Source organism: Schistocerca piceifrons, chromosome 3, assembly GCF_021461385.2.
Source record: "Schistocerca piceifrons isolate TAMUIC-IGC-003096 chromosome 3, iqSchPice1.1, whole genome shotgun sequence".
In the NCBI taxonomy this organism is placed as follows: domain Eukaryota; kingdom Metazoa; phylum Arthropoda; class Insecta; order Orthoptera; family Acrididae; genus Schistocerca; species Schistocerca piceifrons.
The window spans coordinates 518,153,951-518,174,393 of NC_060140.1; the positions used below are offsets into that span (position 1 = coordinate 518,153,951).

General features: G+C 38.2%; 1 protein-coding gene across 2 annotated transcripts in view; it reads right to left on the reverse strand.

Annotated features, from left to right (window-relative positions):
* The window catches only part of LOC124788353 (probable phosphorylase b kinase regulatory subunit alpha), a 262,109-nt gene that overhangs the window by 57,326 nt on the left and 184,340 nt on the right, over positions 1-20,443 (reverse strand). For both annotated transcript variants that reach the window (XM_047255616.1, XM_047255615.1), the window contains exons 17-19: positions 19,784-19,956; positions 17,264-17,386; positions 5,776-5,865 (exon numbers count right to left, since the gene is read on the reverse strand). In XM_047255616.1, coding sequence (XP_047111572.1) covers positions 5,776-5,865; positions 17,264-17,386; positions 19,784-19,956 — 386 coding nt within the window. The remainder of the gene's footprint in view (positions 1-5,775; positions 5,866-17,263; positions 17,387-19,783; positions 19,957-20,443) is intronic.

The following is a 20,443-nucleotide window of genomic DNA, read 5'->3' on the forward strand; positions in this document are numbered from 1 at the left end:
TGAACGACACAATTGAGTTCGTTACACTCGATGTGAACACGTGTGTTTACGTTACAGGTTTCGTTGTTTATGCCAATTTATGAAGTCTATAACACTTTCAACAACCAAGGCACTAAAACACACACACGCAATATTTACATTTTATGCAGTGCATAACGCGTATTGTTAGTAGAGAATGATCTCATAATTGATAACACTGAAATATTCGCGGCGAATATATTGCCGAACATCGAAAGTGTTTCAGCAGTTCACAAAGTTCATTGTGAAGTAATGGCTGTAAAACTAAATTTGTATAGTGGTTACGCAATAATTTATCACTTCTAGCTGTGTTTACATAAGCTACATTTAATGTGGTGAAGTTAGCAGGAAATCCACTGAGAAATACTGGAAGTGAAATCAGGAACCAGAATGCTGCCCTGAACTCCCGCCGACGTTCTGCCAACAGTCACGTGATTCTATGTTGCAGCCACGCCAGATGTATAGCCGCTGCACTGCTTGCCCAGTCTATTAGTATCTATGGTCGAAGGTTATGTTCCATGGTGAGGCATCATCATTGGAAATCGAAATAAATGAACGATGCTTTTAAAAGACAGCACTAGACATTCCGTAAAATTTTTGTCGCTTGTATTAATTTAAATCATTTGTTCATTCCAGTTCATTCGGTATTTATTTTCATTCTTAATGAGTCTGAGATATTTTGGAAGAAGTGTTTTTCATTCTGGACAATTTCTATTTTTTGATTTTCATTTGTAGGGGTGGATTTATCTATTCCTATGAATATGGAAGACTTGAAGCAGGATTCACCAACAGTACGGAATACAAATTTTACAGTTGTTGCTTTTTTTGCCTTCACTAGCACTAGTATTACTACAACATTCTTCACTCTATATTACCATCATCAAAGGCGAAATGACCGCCATACGAAAAATTTGTATCCTGTACTTCAGTTCACTTACATCAGATGAAAAAAAGCAACATACTGTATGTAACATTGGCATCCTGTATCTCAGTTGAAATACAGAGGTAGTATCCTATTCTTCAGTTGACCTATAAAGTTCAATTGAAGTAAGGGATACAAATTTTATGCATGTTGACTTTTTTTGCCTTTGTTAATACTAGTATCTTTTCTTCAGCTGACCTACATGGGTCAACCGAAGAATGAGGTACAATTTTTCCTGTTGTAGGTTTCTTCGCTGTTGCTAGTACTACTACGATAACTTTCAGTTGAAAATACTATTAGTATCGAAGAAGAAAAAAAAAAATGCATTCCACCTTCACTAGCATTAGTATCCTATTCTTCTGTTGACCTACATAGGTCATCTATAGTATGGGATACAAATTTTACATACGTTGTTCTTTTCGCCTTTGTTAGTACATTATCAATTGAAGAATAGGATACTAGCAGTAGCGGAAGCAAAAAAAGGAACAATTGTAAATTTTTTATCCCATACTTTAGTTGACCTACATAGGTCAACTGAAGAATAGGATAATAGTGCTAGTGAAGGCGAAAAAGTTGACCTACAATAAATTTGCATCCCTTACCCAAATAACCTAGACAGATCAACTGAAGTTTGAGACCCAACTCATACATGTCAACTGTGGTATTCCATGCTATCTTCTGTCCCTTTTTTCTTTATTTTTTGCACTAGTATCCCATTCTTCAGTTGAGCTATACAGCATAACTGAAGCATAGAACACTAGGACTCAAAGAAGCGATACACTTAACGTTATGTTCGAAATATGAATTTCTCTGTCCTGAACTCTTTAGTTTCTCACCATTCGTCTTTGCTGTCTCTGGTAACATCCGATGTCTTTGGTCAAAGCTGATGGGTTGTATTCCATTCCTCAATAATCCCTATGGTGTTGACAAAGGTTCCACTTTGAGAACTTCCGATGAATACATGTGGACATGCAGAAAAAATAATATATGGAAGTCTATACACAGATGGACCTAGTTCGAAAGATAGAGGCTGAATTTATAATAATAGTCATGTTAACGTACTATTTTTGTTATGAATATTCTTCTAAATCTGTCATGCATGAGACAGGAGTTGTGTGTGGCACCGCAGTTGACTGGTTTTCATTTTGTATAGACGTTTGCAGGGAATTTATAAAGTACAGGGGATCATTGGAGGGGGGGGGGGGGTTTAGAGTTGAAGTAGACGAGTCACATTATGTTATGGAAAGAGAAAGTATGAAAGGGGGCATGAGATGTTTGGGCTTTGGGTTTTGGAGGAGTAGTTTCTGGAAGGGATTGTGCTGATGTTGTATTTAGGGTCGTTCCAAATTGTACAAAAGAAGTGTTAACATCTTTAATCGAAGAATATGTGGAATAAGGTAATGTTGGATGGGTTTGCTTCATACAAGGGGTTGGGTGACAGAGCTTATCATTATTTGGTTGTAAATCACAATATTCAGCTTAAAGATTACAAGACGCGGGCATGTACCAATATTATCGAGGGGTATTGGGGAGCTGTAAAATCTGTTGCTGGGAGGCAAAAGAGAAGGATTTCAGTTCTGAAAGGCCATTTGGATGAATACTATTGGAGGAAGAGTATTCCTTAAAGAATATTGTGTATTTCCAGCATTTATGAAAATAGTCAGCAAAATGTTTTGTTAGGTGTGGGTGGATTTCACGTTTGTTTCTTGCTTTATGTTGAGGTTTGTTCGTTTGTTTTTTTTCTTTTTTGATTCTCTGGGGGAGGTTTTTCTGTCATTTTAATATTTTCTGGATAGAATGGTAGGGTGAGGCATTGGTTGTTATATCTTGTGCTGCTGGGTTTATTGGTTCAAATGGCTCTGAGCACTATGGGACTTAACATCTATGGTCATCAGTCCCCTAGAACTTAGAACTACTTAAACCTAACTAACCTAAGGACAGCACACAACACCCAGTCATCACGAGGCAGAGAAAATCCCTGACACCGCCGGGAATCGAACCAGGAACCCCGGGCGCGGGAAGCGAGAACGCTACCGCACGACCACAAGCTGCGGACTGAGTTTATTTGATTGACTTATTTTTATTATTTTAAAATGGTTGGTGGCAGGTGGTAGGGAAGAATTGGTGGTGCCTCTTTCATGCCTGGCAGTTTTTGTTTCTTACTAATTTTTTAAGTTGGTCTGGTTTTTGCTTATTTCGTTATAGTTAAATCTTCTAACATTATTATTTCTTGTTATGTCCTTATTTTGTTCTTCTTGTCAGCCTCGCTCTTTCACTCCTCTGAAACTTCATATGTGGTAGATTTCTTTTTATGTGGCCAGTATTATGTTTTCCTTTTCGGTGTTTTTGCTATACTTCTGTTACTTTTACTTCAATTCTTGAGGTATAAATTCTACCATTTGTTGTTTTCGAGCTATTGTATAGCTAGTATGACTTACGTGTAGTATAGTCATTGGTTCCAAGGTTTTGTCATTTTTGCGTTTTATTTTTCTGAGTGTACAGTGATGTTTGTAACGATTTTCATGTTTAGAAATGTTTTCTTTACCACTTTGGACAATAATGTTCTTTGAAATGGGTTAATAAATTTGTCCTATATAGGTTAATTCTTTTGTCAGTTCCAAGGTATGCAAGTTCTGCATTTTTACAATGTGTTTTTGTAGTGGTTCCTTTCAGTATTTCCATTACTGCTTCCCTCTTTGTCCTTCCGTGACAAATAAACAATTTATAATTGCAGTAGTACAGAAAGTAACAGCAAAATAGAAATCCTACAACATACTATGGTACATAATTACTGCAAAGACGTTGAAAAATAATGATTTGTGGAATTGATAACTACAACTGACGTGTACTGATATATTATTTATAATGGAAAGCATGGAACTGACAACTGGAATTTAGGTATATAGGTCAATTCCAGTTACTAATCACAGCCATTCGATGGTTCTGCCTCAAATGTAATAAGATTTTTCCATTTGCGATTGCTCTCTGAATTATTGCGAAACAGCTACAAACATTGGAATCGGTAAATCGGTAACTAAAATTCACCTCCTATGTAGGAGGTCAATTCCAGTTACCAAATTCTACCTATTCGATAGTTCATTAATTACATCGTTTTTCCAGGTCACTTTCTAAATACAATACCATTTCTGCACTCATAGCTGCTTCCTGAACTTCTGCAAAAAAGTTAGCAATATTTGAAATGGTGACTAGAATTAAACTCATATATAGATCAATTCTAGTTATCAATTTCAATATTTGTTCCTTTATATGCATTTTCATTACTTGTGTACCTGCTGTTTTAAGAGTGTTGATTTCTCCATACTTCATGTTAGAAATTCGTATTTGTTATCATTCACTTTATTTTCCATTGTTCTGTTGTAATTTACTTTCTCCCCACTCAAAACCCCTACTATCCTGCGCCTCTCCCTTTTGAATGAATAATTAATATTAAAATTAATGCAATTTTATAATAGTACAACTTCACCATGTGCGATATGATAATGCTGTTTAATGGTCCTCTATGCCACCCTACTCTCATAAATTATGATAACAATTCTAATCACTCATAAATTTTTCCCCCTTTGTTCTTATTTATTTCGTTTATCTTCAAGTCACTTATATGTAATTCATGTGTAAATAATAAGCGCATTAAATCTGAGTAATTTTATCGCATGCTACATTCGTTTGGTTATGCGTATGATCCGTTCCTATCATACAAGGGCAGTGATTGTGATTGGGAAGGGGGGGGGGGGGGGGGCGCTTGGGGCCTACTGCAGCCCCCCACCCCCCCCCCCCCCAATGGAGTATCATATTACACTGGATAAAATGACTTCAGAAATCAGCGAATATATGGCTTCAACAGATTCAATCATGTTTTTTATAATTATGTGGCAATATAGGTTGCAATGTATTTCAAACACATTCTAACAAAAGAATAAGAGCGGCAAATAGTTTACTAGCTAGACCAATAAACATAATTTAACTTAAAATGGGCTTCTTATTATTTATTAATATATTACAAAAAGATGCTGTGACTTACCAAATGGGAAAGTGCTGGTAGATAGACACAATAAAAAACACATACACACACACACAAATATCAAGTTTTCGCAACCTACGGTTGCTTCATCAGGAAAGAGGGAAGGAGAGGGAAAGGCAAAAGGATGTGGGTTTTAAGGGAGAGGGTAAGGAGTCATTCCAATCCCGGGAGCGCTTTCCCTTGTGGAATGTTTCTTTCTATTGTACTCTTATTATTTATTAATATACAACGGATGTTTATTAATGTACGAGTGCCACTTACAATAATCAAGAAAGCTAAATATGCCGGGTATGCCTACTAAGACTCAAATTGCTGACCCCAGACAAAAACTTGGAAATCACCAGACATCTGGGTCTAATTGTGTTATTTTCCCAGGCACACACATTCTGTAGACCCGTTTTTACCCCGAACTCCAAAACAGTTACCATAGACTACTTTAAGCAACACCAAATTTTAACAAATTTGTCAGTGGAGGACCCAATCTCTCAATATTCCATCCCCCCCCCCCCCTCCACTGTTAGACCCCCCACCCCCCCCTTGCCCGACTTCTAGATTCGCTCCTGCTTTCATAGACTTCCTCTATGCAGCATCTTTGCCTTAAGAATGATGTCATAGGTCAAAGCCGACAAGTGAAATCAGACACTAAAGTTTATCCAAGTTTTTCTTAAGTAGTTTTTTTATTACATATGTAGCTCAAGAATTGCACCTAGCTTGACATCAAAAAACTTAATTGCATATAATTTCAGGATTTTGCAATAAGTTTTACGTAAAAAATATTAAAAAGGTTTCATCTTACCTGTATTATAAGCCCAACACGTAATCTCAACATTTCTAAAAACAGCTGAGGCTCTGTCCTTATGAACATGGCTAAGTAGACCAAAAGTTCCTAGGGTGAAGAGAAATCCTGTAGTTAGTATTAAGTTATAAAAGAAACACAAACAAGGAAAGACATGTTTGTTTAACTACATTACTCTGACGATTTCTTTTTTATTGGGTTCATAATATATACAAGGGTCACTCCAAAAGAAATGCACACTATTTTTGTAAAACTACAGTTTTCATTCTGCATGCGTGAAAGTTTTACAGTGTGTAGATACATCCTTCCTGCTTGTTTTCAAGCTTAGTTCAACCTGTTCCTGTGGGTGGCGCTGTCACAGCATGTCTTCAAGATGACTGCTACGCTTGATGTTCGTCAGAAGCAACGTGCTGTCATAGAATTCCTGTGCTGTGAAAACGAGACAGTGGGAAACATCCACAAGAGGTTGAAAAAGGTGTATGGAGACGCTGCTGTCAATCGCAGTACAGTTAGTCAGTGGGCAAGCAGGTTACGTGATGAAAGCGGGAACGGCAATATTGAGGATTGTCCTCACAGCGACAGGCTTCATACTGCACACACTCAAGACAATGTGCACAGAATTAACGAATTGGTGACTGCTGACAGGCACATCACACTGAACGAATTGTCATGCTAAGCTGGGATAGAGGAAGGAAGTGTTTGCAGAATACTGAAAGTGTTGGCGTTAAAAAAGGTTTGTGCCAGGTGGATTCCCAGGATGCCGACAGAGGCTCACAAAGAAACATGAAAAACGGTATGCAGCGAACTTCTGGAACAGTGCGAGAATGGTGGAGGTGAATTTCGTGAAGAACTGTGACAGGTGATGAAACATGGCTCCATCATTTTTCACCAGAGACGAAGCGGCAATCAATGGTGTGGCATCATGCAAATTCACCCAAGGAAAAAAAAAAAAAAATTCAAAACGACACCTTCTGCTGGAAAAGTTATGGCTATGGTGTTGTCGATTCTGAAGGACTCTTGCTTGTGGACATCATGCCTAGTGGAACCACCATAAATTCTGATGCATACATGATGGCACTGAATAAACTTCAAGCTCGACTGAGTTGTGTTCGAACACATCGGCAAAAGCAGGATGTTTGACTGTTGCATGACAATGCACCGGCCACATGTCAGTCAAAAAACCATGGAAGCGATCACAAAACTCGGATGGACAACACAAACACCCGCCTTACAGTCCTGACCTGGCTCCATGTGACTATCATCTCTTTGGGAAACTGAAAGACTCTCTTCGTGGAACAAGGTTTGAAGATTATGACTCCCCTGTGCACGCTGCCAAACAGTGGCTCCAACAGGTTGGTCCAGAATTTTACAGTGCGGGGTATACAGGTGCTGGTTCCAAGATGGCGTAAGGCAGTTGAGAGGGATGGAAATTATTCGAGAAATGAAAATATTGTTCCTAAAGGGTGTATCTACACACTGTAAAACTTTCAAACATGTAGAATAAAAGATGTCATAGTTACATTATTAGAAAGAGAAGTTTTAGATATTACAATTATTTTGTAACAGCAAATGAAATGACTTTACAAAATAATACAAATAAAAAAGTGGTACTATATATGAGAATGCAGGTTTGCTCAGTGGGTCTCAATTATATATCTTCTTTGATTATTTGCCAAGTAACAGCATTATTCATCAGTTACAGAAGATTTCATATGCACTAATGCAGGTCGTTGATTCGTGCAATAGTTTGAAGAAACTGGAGTGGTTGACCTCAATAATTGGAATATATGGGTCGCACATTGAAGTTTGTGTAATCAAGAAGAGAAGAGTAAACACTTTTATAAAATGATATCAACTAAAATGTGTATTATTTAACAGCTCCAATAATTAGCCTAGAAATTTCTTTAACATGTACAGAAAAATGGGACTTACACATTGCTTTCACTGAATCAGAAAACACAAGTGTTCACAGGACATATTAAGAAGTTCAAAATGGATACACACACATCTCTAATTTCCTTTTCAGATCACTGTCTTCAGCAACAGAAAGTTGTACAACTTCCTGCTGAAAAGTTACTTTATCTGATATCTTTTTAAAGTATTGTTTGCAGGGCAGTGAAGTCAATTAAGTGTGAAGAACATAAGATTCAAACAGAGGAATGTTTGAAAACATTACTTCACTTCACACAGGCATTTCATACTGTGACACTATTTCTGAACTACAGTAATACATAATTTGCAAGTGTTCTCTTAATAATGTATGCTTACAAGCAACTTTTCCTCAGTGCAAAAGGACTTCAGAAATCAAGCACTGAGTGGGGACTCCATTAATAACTTTCTAAAGTAACAATGTAGGAAAGAAATGTATCAAATGTTTCCATTTTCTCGTTTAGAATTGGCAACGCAATTGATGAGGGTTATGTTTTTGTTACTGTCTACTGTACAGAAACTAAGAGATATGAATGTGTTCTGAGATGATTCAACTGACAAGAGCAACATGCTTTAATAAATAAAGAAGTTCGCACACTGGAAAGCAAGCATTAAGTGCAAACAGCACAGACAGGGTCTTCACCAAACAGAGAGGATCTTAACACTGACCACTGATGAAAGTCATCAGTTAAAGGATGATTGATTTGATCTAGCTGCACAGTTTTACTGCAGCCAGAATGTCACACACAATGAGAAAAAGCTTGGTGCACTCAATGGATAGTAAACATGAAGAACAGTTGTCAGTAACATCTGTATGATGGCAAACTCCTTTTGCTTTATAATTCTGGTTAATATGCAATATGTGTTTCTAGATTCAGGCTAGAATTTGGGCTCTTGCAATTTCCATGAATAAAGCCCTCCAAGGTACACAAGATCTTTCGTGTAGTTGAGGAATAGTCAAATACACTGCCCATATAGAATCAGACAACTAGCTATAAATGTGATGAGTCATGGCTTCAATGTAACAGAGGCCTTCTGCCTGCTGCTCTTGCCGAGCAATGTCACCACCTTACAAGTGACAAAATATTAACTCGTTATTATACCTTAAATTCCACCTCTGCAATACAACAAATGGAACAGAACTTTGTAGAACAATTTGATATGTATCCAGCAACTGTGTTAATTTCAGCTTTTGTATATATTGAATTTTTAGAGATACACAAAATCATACAAACCTGCAATACAGAAGTTCCATGAATCGGTTATTTCACAATAACTTCCTATTCAGTAACAAGGGAAAACAGTTTCCTCTTAAATACTCCATTTTTTCATATTTTCATTGACATTATGTTTTATGTAATATTATACCAATTTTATTTGTTTCTTACTTGGGGGAATGAAGGAATCTACATCTACATCCATAATCCGCAAGCCACCTGACGGTGGGTGGCGGAGGGTACCTTGAGTACCTCTATCGGTTCTCCCTTCTATTCCAGACTCGTATTGTTCGTGGAAAGAAGGATTGTCGGTATGCTTCTGTGTCGGCTCTAATCTCTCTGGTTTTTTCCTCATGGTCTCTTCACGAGATATACGTAGGAGGGAGCAATATACTGCTTGACTCTTTGGTGAAGGTATGTTCTCGAAACTTTAACAAAAGCACGTACCGAGCTACTGAACATCTCTCCTGCAGAGTCTTCCACTGGAGTTTATCTATCATCTCTGTAACGTTTTCCTGATTACTAAATGATCCTGTAACGAAGCGCGCTGCTCTCCATTGAATCTTCTCTATCTCTTCTATCAACCCTATCTGGTACAGATCCCTCACTGCTGAGCAGTATTCAAGCAGTGGGCAAACAAGCGTACTGTAACCTACTTCCTTTGTTTTCGGATTGCATTTCCTTAGGATTCTTCCAATGAATCTCAGTCTGGCATCTGCTTTACCGACGATCAACTTTATATGAGCATTCCATTTTAAAACACTCCTAATGCGTACTCCCAGATAATTTATGGAATTAACTGCTTCCAGTTGCTGACCAGCTATTTTGTAGCTAAATGATAAGGGATCTATCTTTCTATGTATTCGCAGCACATTACACTTGTCTACATTGAGATTCAATTGCCATTCCCTGCACCATGCGTCAATTTGCTGCAGATCCTCCCGCATTTCAGTACAATTTTCCATCGTTACAACCTCTCGATACACCACAGCATCATCTCCAAAAAGCCTCAGTGAACTTCCGATGTCACCCACAAGGTTATTTATGTATATTGTGAATAACAACAGTCCTATGACACTCCCCTGCGGCACACCTGAAATCACTCTTACTTCGGAAGACTTCTCTCCATTGAGAATGACATGCTGCGTTCTGTTATCTAGGAACTCTTCAATCCAATCACACAATTGGTCTGATAGACCATATGCCCTTACTTTGTTCATTAAACGACTGTGGGGAACTGTATCGAACGCCTTGCGGAAGTCAAGAAACACGGCATCTACCTGTGAACCCATATCTATGGCCCTCTAAGTCTCGTGGATGAATAGCGCGAGCTGGGTTTCACACGACCGTCTTTTCGAAACCCATGCTGATTCCTACAAGAGTGGTGGTGGTGGTGGTGGTGGTGGTGGTGGTGGTGGTTAGTGTTTAACGTCCCGTCGACAACGAAGTCATTAGAGACGGAGCGCAAGCTCGGGTTAGGGAAGGATTGGGAAGGAAAACGGCCGTGCCCTTTCAAAGGAACCATCCCAGCATTTGCCTGAAACGATTTAGGGAAATCACGGAAAACCTAAATCAGGATGGCTGGAGACGGGATTGAACCGTCGTCCTCCCGAATGTGAGTCCAGTGTGCTAACCACTGCGCCACCTCGCTTGGTCTACAAGAGTAGATTTCTAGTCTCCAGAAAAGTCATTATACTCGAACATAATAAGTGTTCCAAAATTCTACAACTGATCGACGTTAGAGATATAGGTCTATAGTTCTGCACATCTGTTCGACGTCCCTTCCTGAAAACGGGGATGACCTGTGCCCTTTTCCAATCTTTGGAACGCTATGCTCTTCTAGAGACCTACAGTACACCGCTGCAAGAAGGGGGCAAGTTCCTTCGAGTACTCTGTGTAAAATCGAACTGGTATCCCATCAGGTCCAGCGGCCTTTCCTCTTTTGAGCGATTTTAATTGTTTCTCTATCCCTCTGTCGTCTATTTCGATATCTACCATTTTGTCATCTGTGCGACAATCTAGAGAAGGAACTACAGTGCACTCTTCCAATGTGAAACAGCTTTGGAAAAAGACATTTAGTATTTCGGCCTTTAGTCTGTCATCCTCTGTTTCAGTACCATTTTGGTCACAGAGTGTCTGGACATTTTGTTTTGATCCACCTACCGCTTTGAAATAAGACCAAAATTTCTTAGCATTTTCTGCCAAGTCAGTACATAGAACTTTACTTTTGAATTCATTGAACGCCTCTCGCATAGCCCTCCTCACACTACATTTCGCTTCCCGTAATTTTTGTTTGTCTGCAAGGCTTTGGCTATGTTTATGTTTGCTGTGAAGTTCCCTTTGCTTCCGCAGCAGTTTTCTAACTCGTTTGTTGTACCACGGTGGCTCTTTTCCATCTCTTACGATCTTGCTTGGCACATACTCATCTAACGCATATTGTACGATGGTTTTGAACTTTGTCCACTGATCCTCAACACTATCTGTACTTGAGACAAAACTTTTGTGTTGAGCCATCAGGTACTCTGTAATCTGCTTTTTGTCACTTTTGTTAAACAGAAAAATCTTCCTACCTTTTTTAATATTTCTATTTACGGCTGAAATTATCGATGCAGTAACCGCTTCTTGATCGCTGATTCCCTGTTCTGCATTAACTGCTTCAAATAGTTCGGCTGTGTTTGTCACCAGAAGGTCTAATATGTTTTCGCCACGAGTTGGTTCTCTGTTTAACTGCTCAAGGTAGTTTTCAGATAAAGTACTTAAAAAAATTTCACTGGATTCTTTGTCCCTGCCACCCGTTATGAACGTTTGAGTCTCCCAGTCTATATCCGGCAAATTAAAATCTCCACCCAGAACTATAACATGGTGGGGAAATCTACTCGAAATATTTTCCAAATTATCCTTCAGGTGCTCAGCCACAATAGCTGCTGAGCCAGGGGGCCTATAGAGACATGCAATTACCATGTCTGAGCCTGCTTTAACCGTGACCTTCACCCAAATCTGAGAGTTAAAAGACTGTGGCATAATGGAAAGTGTTACATAACCAGCATAAATGATGAATGTGCAAACTGCAGATTATGGAATAAGTAGCGTATGACATAATATTTGTAGCTGTAAGTAACAGTGTGTAAAAGCTTGGGAACATGGATTTGTACCGTGTGAATGCGTCACATATGTTGGGGAAATCTGTCTATTGTAAGTTGGCAGTTTATGCTGTTGGTAAAACAAGAACTGTATTTCAATAATTTAGACACGTAAAGAGGGCATTAATGTGACTTTGTTTACCTCAAACTCAACATTAATAAATTGGTCTAAAGTGGCTGGTTCAGAACATAAAATATGAGATTATATAAAATATGGGATATACAGATCAAATCTGAAACCTGGTTGGCTACATTCGAATGCACACAATCAGAAGATAGCAATTTCATGCAAGCACTAAAGCAACTGGCAGTCTGATGGACTCAGTCAGATGTGACTGGACTGAGCTATGTAAAAACATTTTAATAATGAACAAATCTGAGAGTTAAAAGACTGTGGCATAATGGAAAGTGTTACATAATCAGCATAAATGATGAATGTGCAAACTGCAGATTTTCTGTGTGACCTGTGACTTCCATTTGAATAATTTTGCCATTTTAACCAAGAACTGTCAAGTTGCAGACAGGCACAATGAAAAGATTGTTTCATATTGAGCTTTTGTCCAAAGCATTGCTCAGAAGTGTGAAAGTTATTTCACAAGCATGATTGTGTGTGTGTGTGTGTGTGTGTGTGTGTGTGTGTGTGTGTGTGTGTGTGTGTGTTTTCTTTTCTAAAGAATGTGTAACATGCTTTTTATTGTGTCTTCTGCAAATCAACATGTCATCTTTATGGTGAGTAGCAATCTATCCTTTTCATAATATTGTTGATATTCCAAACTGGGCTTTCCATTGTTTGATTCTAACCAAGAGTTCAAAGCAAAAATCTGAAGAACACTGAGTGAGACTTCAATATGCAGACAATCCATGTGTATTTTTGGTATCATTTCAGGGTGAAAAACCATGAACTGATTGCTATGGGTAACTGTGGTGTACACTGAAAGTCGCTTTCCAAATTATATTTAACACAGACTGGGTGACATAGTTTGTATTAGAAAGTGACAATATATTTGACTTTTAATTCAACTTCTTTCACTCATTTGGTAGTTAGCAAGACCTGGAATTTGAACTATTTTTTCTGTCAACATGTGCAAAGCCATGCGAAGAAACATTGCATGTAGCTTCAGGGGAGGTATGGCTGCAGAAGAGGACTTCATCGAAAAGTGCATGAAAACTCTTGTGTAGGCAGTACACTGCAGCACTGCATACTGTCTCCCATTACAGATTGTTGAGCATTTCTGTGATACTATCTCACTGACCAAACGAACCTTTTTTAAGAGTTACGCAGTTCTTTAAATTGTCTCTATTTTTTTTTTATTAATCTGATCTTGTAATGGAACCTATTTACAAAAAATACTAAATAATTATTTCAACGAGGGCTCCATAGGAGACCTTTGTGAATTTTAAAACTAAAAGAATTTTGTACTCAAACAAATGCAATGCATAATTACCAGCTATGAAGAAAAGCTAATCCAATGGTAATAGAGAGTTTCTCAAACTTGATTAAGGAACAAAAGTGGCTGGATGTTTATAGTGCCGATAACACAGATGACAAATATAATACTTTCCTTAATTCATTTCTCATGCTCTTTGAAAGTTGCTTTCCATTAGAATGCTCTAAATAGGGTACTAGCAGTAAAAGGCAGCCTCGGTGGCTGACTAGTGGTAGAACAAATTGGGAATTGTATTAAAATGTAAGAAGTAGTCACAATCAAACTACAGTAGCCCATTACAAACAGTTCTGTAAAGGTGCTTAAAAAGTTATTAGGAAGGCCAAGAGTATGTGGTATGTAAATAGAACAGCTAGTACTGTGTTGCACATACTAGCTCTGAAGTCAGCCATATTTGTAATTTTTCCTTTAGGAATGGTCAGTTTCCTGAATGATTGAAGTACCTGGTAGTAAGGCTGCTTTATAAAAGGGGATAAAGGAATAATGTAGATAATTTTAGATCTATTTCTATGCCATCAGTGTTTGCTAAAGTTATTGAAACGGCTGGTTATGTAAGGATAATTGATCACTTTATTTCACATAATATGCTATATAATGCAGTTTGGTTTCAGAAGTGGTTTAAAACAACTGAAAATGTTATATTCAGCAACCTTCAGCAACTGGTTAGAAAACCAACTCAAGATGGGAACATATTAGATATCTTGGTGACAAACAGACCTGACCTTTTTGAGGAAGTTAATCTAGAAGACGGTATTAGCGACCATAATATTGTTGTGGCTTATATGTCAGTGGAAGCTGGTGGGGGGGTGTGGTGGGGGGGGGGGGGGGGGGGGTGTAATAATAATAAAAATAAAAAATCAGCATAGAGTTTTCTTGTTAGGCAAAGCACATAATGTCATTTATGAATATCTTCACTCCACGCATTCACCCTGGGACACAAAGATATTGAGCATCTTTAGTTGGAATTTAAAGGTACTGTCCACCACGTGCTAGAGAAATATGTGCCTAGCAAAAAGACAGGGGAGGAATAGGATTCACTTTGGTTCAACAAACATATTAGGAAGCTGCTGAGAAAGCAGAGAATTTTGCACAGTCGTTTTAAACGTAGTCACTGCCTTGCTGACGAACAGAAATTATGCGAAATGAAAGCGGCTGTCAAAAGGTCAATGAGAGATTCTTTTAATGAAATTGAAAGCAAGATTTTATCTGCAGATACTAAAAATAGCCCCAAAAAATTTTGGTTGTACGTAAAATCTATGAACGCTACAAATAATTCAATACCTTCTCTTGCTGACAGTATGGGTAATGTAACGACAATGATAAACAGAAGCCCGAAATTCTAAACCTAGCTTTCAAAACCTCGTTTATGGTAGAGGACTGCAGCACCATTCCCCCTTTCAATTATCGAATAAACGATGCAAGGTTGGCTGACATGGTGTTTAGTGTATCTGGGATTGTAAAACAGTTAAGTTCCTTAGATGCCAGGAAAGCACCTGGCCCAGATGGTATCCCGTAAGATTTTATGTTGACTACGCTACAAATATAGCACCATTCTTATCCATCATCTATCAGAGATCACTGGAACAGCAGAAAGTTCCACGGGACTGGAAGAAGGCCCAGGTCTTAGCAATCTATAAAAAGGGTAGAAAATCGGATGCACTTGATTATCGGCCAATTTCACTGACATCAATTTGTTGTAGAATCATGGAACATATTTTGTGCTCACACATAATGACCTTTCTAGACTCTGAGAAGCTCATCTGCGGAAACCAGCATGGTTTTAGGAAACAGCGGTCTTGCGAGACACAGCTGGCCCTCTTTGTGCAGAATTTACAACAGGCTCTAGATACTGGCTCCAAGGTTGATGCCATATTTCTCGACTTTCAGAAGGTTTTCGACTTTCAGAAGGTTTTCGACTTTCAGAAGGTTTTCGACTTTCAGAAGGTTTTCGACTCAATTTCACACTGTCGCTTGCTACAAAAAGTGCGCGCTTATGGTCTATCTGATGACATATGTGGTTGGATAGAAAGTTTTATAATAGACAGTGAGCAGTGTGTCGTCCGGAACGGGGTGACTTCAACAGAAACAAGTGTAACATCAGGTGAGCTCCAGGGCAGTGTAATAGATCCGCTGCTTTTTACGATTTACATAAATGATCTGGTTGATAGTATTGACAGCAGCATTAGGCTGTTTGCCAATGATGCAGTAGTCTACAGGAAAGTAGTATCACACAAAAGTTGTGAACAAATCAATGAGGATTTGCAGAAATTAAATGTGTGGTGTAATGACTGGCAGTTATCTCCCAATATTAGCAAGTGTAACCTACTGTGTATACCAAAGCAAAAATCCCCATTAATGTACAAAATAAATGCCCAGTCTTTGGAAGCGGTAACATCCGCCAAGTATCTGGGTGTGACTATTCCAAATGATCTTAAATGGAATGACCAGATTACACAAGTAACAGGTAAGGCAAACTCTAGATTGTGGTTTATTGATAGAATCCTGAAGCGATGCATTCCGTCAACAAAGGAAATTTCTTACAATACTTTAGTTCGTCCAGTCTTGGAGTATTGTTCGTCTGTATGGGACCCTTACCAGTTGGGTCTGATTCAAGTGACTGAGAGGGTCCAAAGAAGGGCGGCAAGGTTCATGAGTGGTACTTTTAGCCATCGCGATAGTGTTACAAATCTCATAGAACTTTTGAAGTGGGACACACTTGCAGATAGACGATGTGCTAAATGGAAGGGGCTGCTCACTAAATTCCAAAATCCGATCTTCGCCGAGGATGTAGAGCATATATTATTACCACCAATTTTCAAATCGTGCAACGATCACCATTCAAAGATAAGGGAAATTAGAGCTCATACCAAGGCATTCAGACAGCGGTTTTTTCCCCTCGCACAATCCAAGAGTGGAACAGAGGAGGGGAAATATGACTTTGGCATGAATAGTGCCCTCCGCCTCACACCGCTTGATGGCTAGTGGAGTATATATATGTAGATGTAGATTGAGGATCTTGTTCAAAGACTTAATGCTGCCATTTTTAATATTAAAACAGTAACTGAAGTAAGTGATGGTTTGATATAAAAAGTAGTCTACTTTGCTTACTTTCACTCAGTTAGGATGTATGGTATTATATTTTGAGGTAACTCCTCTCATTCTCAAAGCATATTTTTGGCTCAGGACTGGGGGGTTCTGGCAATAAGTGGTGTAAGTTTGCAAACCTCTTGTTGACCCCTGTTCATTAGGCTGGATATTCTGACATTGGCCTCTCAATACATATATTCTTTACTGTTATTTATTGTTGACAATATCAGCTTATCCCCAAGAATTAGCAGCTTTCACTCAGTTAATATTAGGCAGAAATCCAGTCTGCATTTGGATCACACGTCCTTGACTCTTGTGGAGAAAAGTGTGCAGTATTCTGCTGCATTAGCTGTAATCCATGCACTTTCAAGTCTAAACTGAAGAGTTTTCTAATGGGTCACTCCCCCTATTCTGTTGACCAGTTCCTTGAAAAATTACGCTGGTTCCTGTGTTAAATTATTTACTGTGTTTACATAAACTTATATGTTGAAGTCTTTTTTAAGATTCATAAACATTTTATCGGTTGGTAGGACACATTCTGAGGCATCAAGGGATCACCAATTTAGTACTGGAGTGTGGAGGGTAAAAATCGTAGAGGGAGACCAATAAATGAACACACTAAGCAGATTCAGAAGGATGTAGGGGTCACCTATATAACACTTATGATTACCTGTGTAAGCATTGCTGTACTTTCATCATCACCATAAGCTTGATGAATAACTTGTCTCAGTTCCATCTCAGGAAGTGGTGCCGTTATAGTGTGTTCATTATTTGGTGGCATACCAACTGTGACCTAAAGTGCAAAAAATATTCTTCCATAAGGAATCTAATAGTCATCATTATCAAAATAAACATGTTACAGCTAATGTCGAGCACCATTTACCATGATCTGAAATACGTAGCATACAAAACAATGATGAAAATACATGAAAGTGATATTGACCCAAGAAATGGACAACAGCAAGAGAAGCCTATGTTTGTTACCTTTATCATTTTGTTGACCTTTGAGAACCAAATACTGGAAAGAGATTTCCCAATACAATGTGACTGTTGTCAAACACATAAAAAACTATTTTAAATTGAAGTAGCTGTTTAAGATTTTCACAAGCAGTGTAGGAAACAACGTACATTGTCCATACCAGTATGCTTACATTCATGTAACACATGATTGTCATGTTTTTCATAACAGATTAACAGGAAATTAATTATACATTTGGAAGAGCAGTGGCATTTTAAAAAACAGTGGCTTCTCTCATTATTTGAAAGAGATTATTTCACAATCTTTTTTCAATGTAATGGAGTGCAGCAGGTACACTTGACAAATAAGCTGCCCACCTTTACTGACAGATCGTTCTTTATATTACAATAATTCAAAGTTACGAGGCAGAAACAATGTACAAAAATGAAGATAGTCAACAACTCTCCTTCATATATGTTGTTGCCACACAGGTGTATAACAGATAAGGTAATCACTACCATGGCAACAAACAGTCAATGGGTAGTTGTTGACACGGATGGATGAAGAAGAAAGTAAACATGTATGTTAATAAGGATGAGGCAGACGGGCTAAGGATGATATGATGAGGGTGGCAGTAGGGAGGGGTGTGGGAGATGGTAGGGGGAAATGTATAGGACAAGAAGGGAGTAAGATAATGGTAGTAGTAGTAAAATGGTAGATGATTAGTGGTAACCGAACTGAGTGGGCAGAGAGTGTGAGAGGCTTTCGGACAGGGGTGGAAACAAATGAGAGATTAGAATTTGAGGATAAAGATTGAAAACTAGCAGATATTTAGAGAAAGGTGATTGCAGGAACAGAGAGGAACTGGACGGTAAGTTTCCACATGCGCAGTTCAGAAGCATTGATGCTTTCTTTCTGTCTCCCAAATACTTTCCTACCAACTCTTTGTGCAACTATACTCTTCCCCCTCCCCCCAATTTTTTACTGGACTACCCCCTCTCTTCCATACTACTCATCTCTCTGAATTGACAACCCACTCATCAACAGTTAGTTTGATACAACACACTGACATTTAGCTGTACCTACATTTCGATTTTAGGGGTGCAGTTGCCCGTTTTCAATTAACTGTTAGTAAAATGTTTTACTGCAACAGGATTTCTGCTGTAATACGAATTTTAATTCATCCCTGAACCCTATGAGTTGTCTTTCATAGGAGGATGTAAGTGCTTCAATGAATAAATGAATTAATATTACATTAACTGACTGTTCAGTTGGATCCTGGAAGAATATTTTGCAATTATAAATGAAAAATCAAACAACACTGGTGTAATATTCTACAATATTTATTATTTTACAAAGCAGTTTTCAGTTGATACGGCATTGTCAGGTGCAAAGATGAATGTGTGTGGCTGAGAAATTTTTGTAGGAGCAAAAGTTTTAAAATAGTATAACTGTAGAGTATCTTGGTTGGTTTCGAAAGATGATATCTGTTATCACTTGACTGAAATGAGAGGGATTATTTCAGTAAAAATGCCATGTAAAATATTTAAGTTGGATAAAATGTGTTACAAATTAAATATTGAACTAGGTGACACATTACAGCAATTGTTCTGGGAGGAAAAGTGAGTGAACAAAATACAGGAAAAGTTGGTGACATGTTCTAAGGGGGGTGACTAAACAAGAAAATCTTGCCCTTAAGAGGTCCAATATTACCAACTTGCATGATAAAAGAAGTGAGACCAAACAGGTAAATGACACACTTGTAATTATTCAAAGTAAAACTTATAACAGGACAAGTGGAACTACAGTACATGAAATAAAAGGAAAAAAAGGGTCATGTGACTGGGAGAGGTAATTTACAAAATGGTTTGGATGAGATTATTAGCAGTGTCTGCTATTAGAAGTGGTGAGTAAGGGAAGTATTAAACTTGGATGAGTGGACAAATGTTTATATTATGTTATGTTATGTTATATTATACTGCACTTTATTATATTATATTGCATACTTCTTTATGTCTGAACCTGTTGCTGCCCTTTAAGTAAATGTATATACAAAATGTTGACAAATTTGAGGTTGAGGTTATTTGAGACTGATTAGGGGCATTTATATGCCAGTTTTCACAACACAACCAACAGGAGCTGCACTCAAAGTGCACACAGTATATTTTCTTACAATTTTTTTCACTTGAGCTTGAATACACATGAAATTGAGCAATACTGCAATTGACATACCTGCTTCTGGTGAACCAGCAAATCAGTGACAGCCTTGGCAAGATCTTCAACCCGTTTTCCAAGCATTCCAGCTGTATGGCGAACTAATCCCCATAACTTTTGCTGGCAAGCCTTTTCATACAACACTTTTAATAAATCCTTCACGGTAACAGGCTTCTTGTCTTCCTCCATTCCTGAGAGATCAAGGAAAAAAACTTTAGAATATAATGCTCTGATGATTAAACTAAAATCTCCCTCCTTGAAGTTTAAAGGGGTAGAAAGAAACCACAAAATATTTATGTGTCTGTCTGTTTTGGTTGTTTACATAAACGAAATTGTACCAGAAGTCAACTGCCTGCGTATACAGCGTATCACTGGCATAACTTCTTTGTAACAACAACTTCAGCTAAAGTGGCAAGATATTTTATGATAAAAAACTGAAAATGGCTTATGATTGAAAGTGTATAACACCTAATAGTTGCTGGCATCAAGGAGTCATTCAATAATTCATAGTTACTATGGAACCAAGGAAAAAAAAAGACATATATTATCAAATAGCAGGTTTCCAGAATATTTGCTGGTGAGAGACAATGGCAGATGAACTCGGGCCCAAAACAGTCAATGGAAACACCCGTCACATGGAAAAACCTCCCACCTCCCGCCCAACAGAGTCTTGCTGGT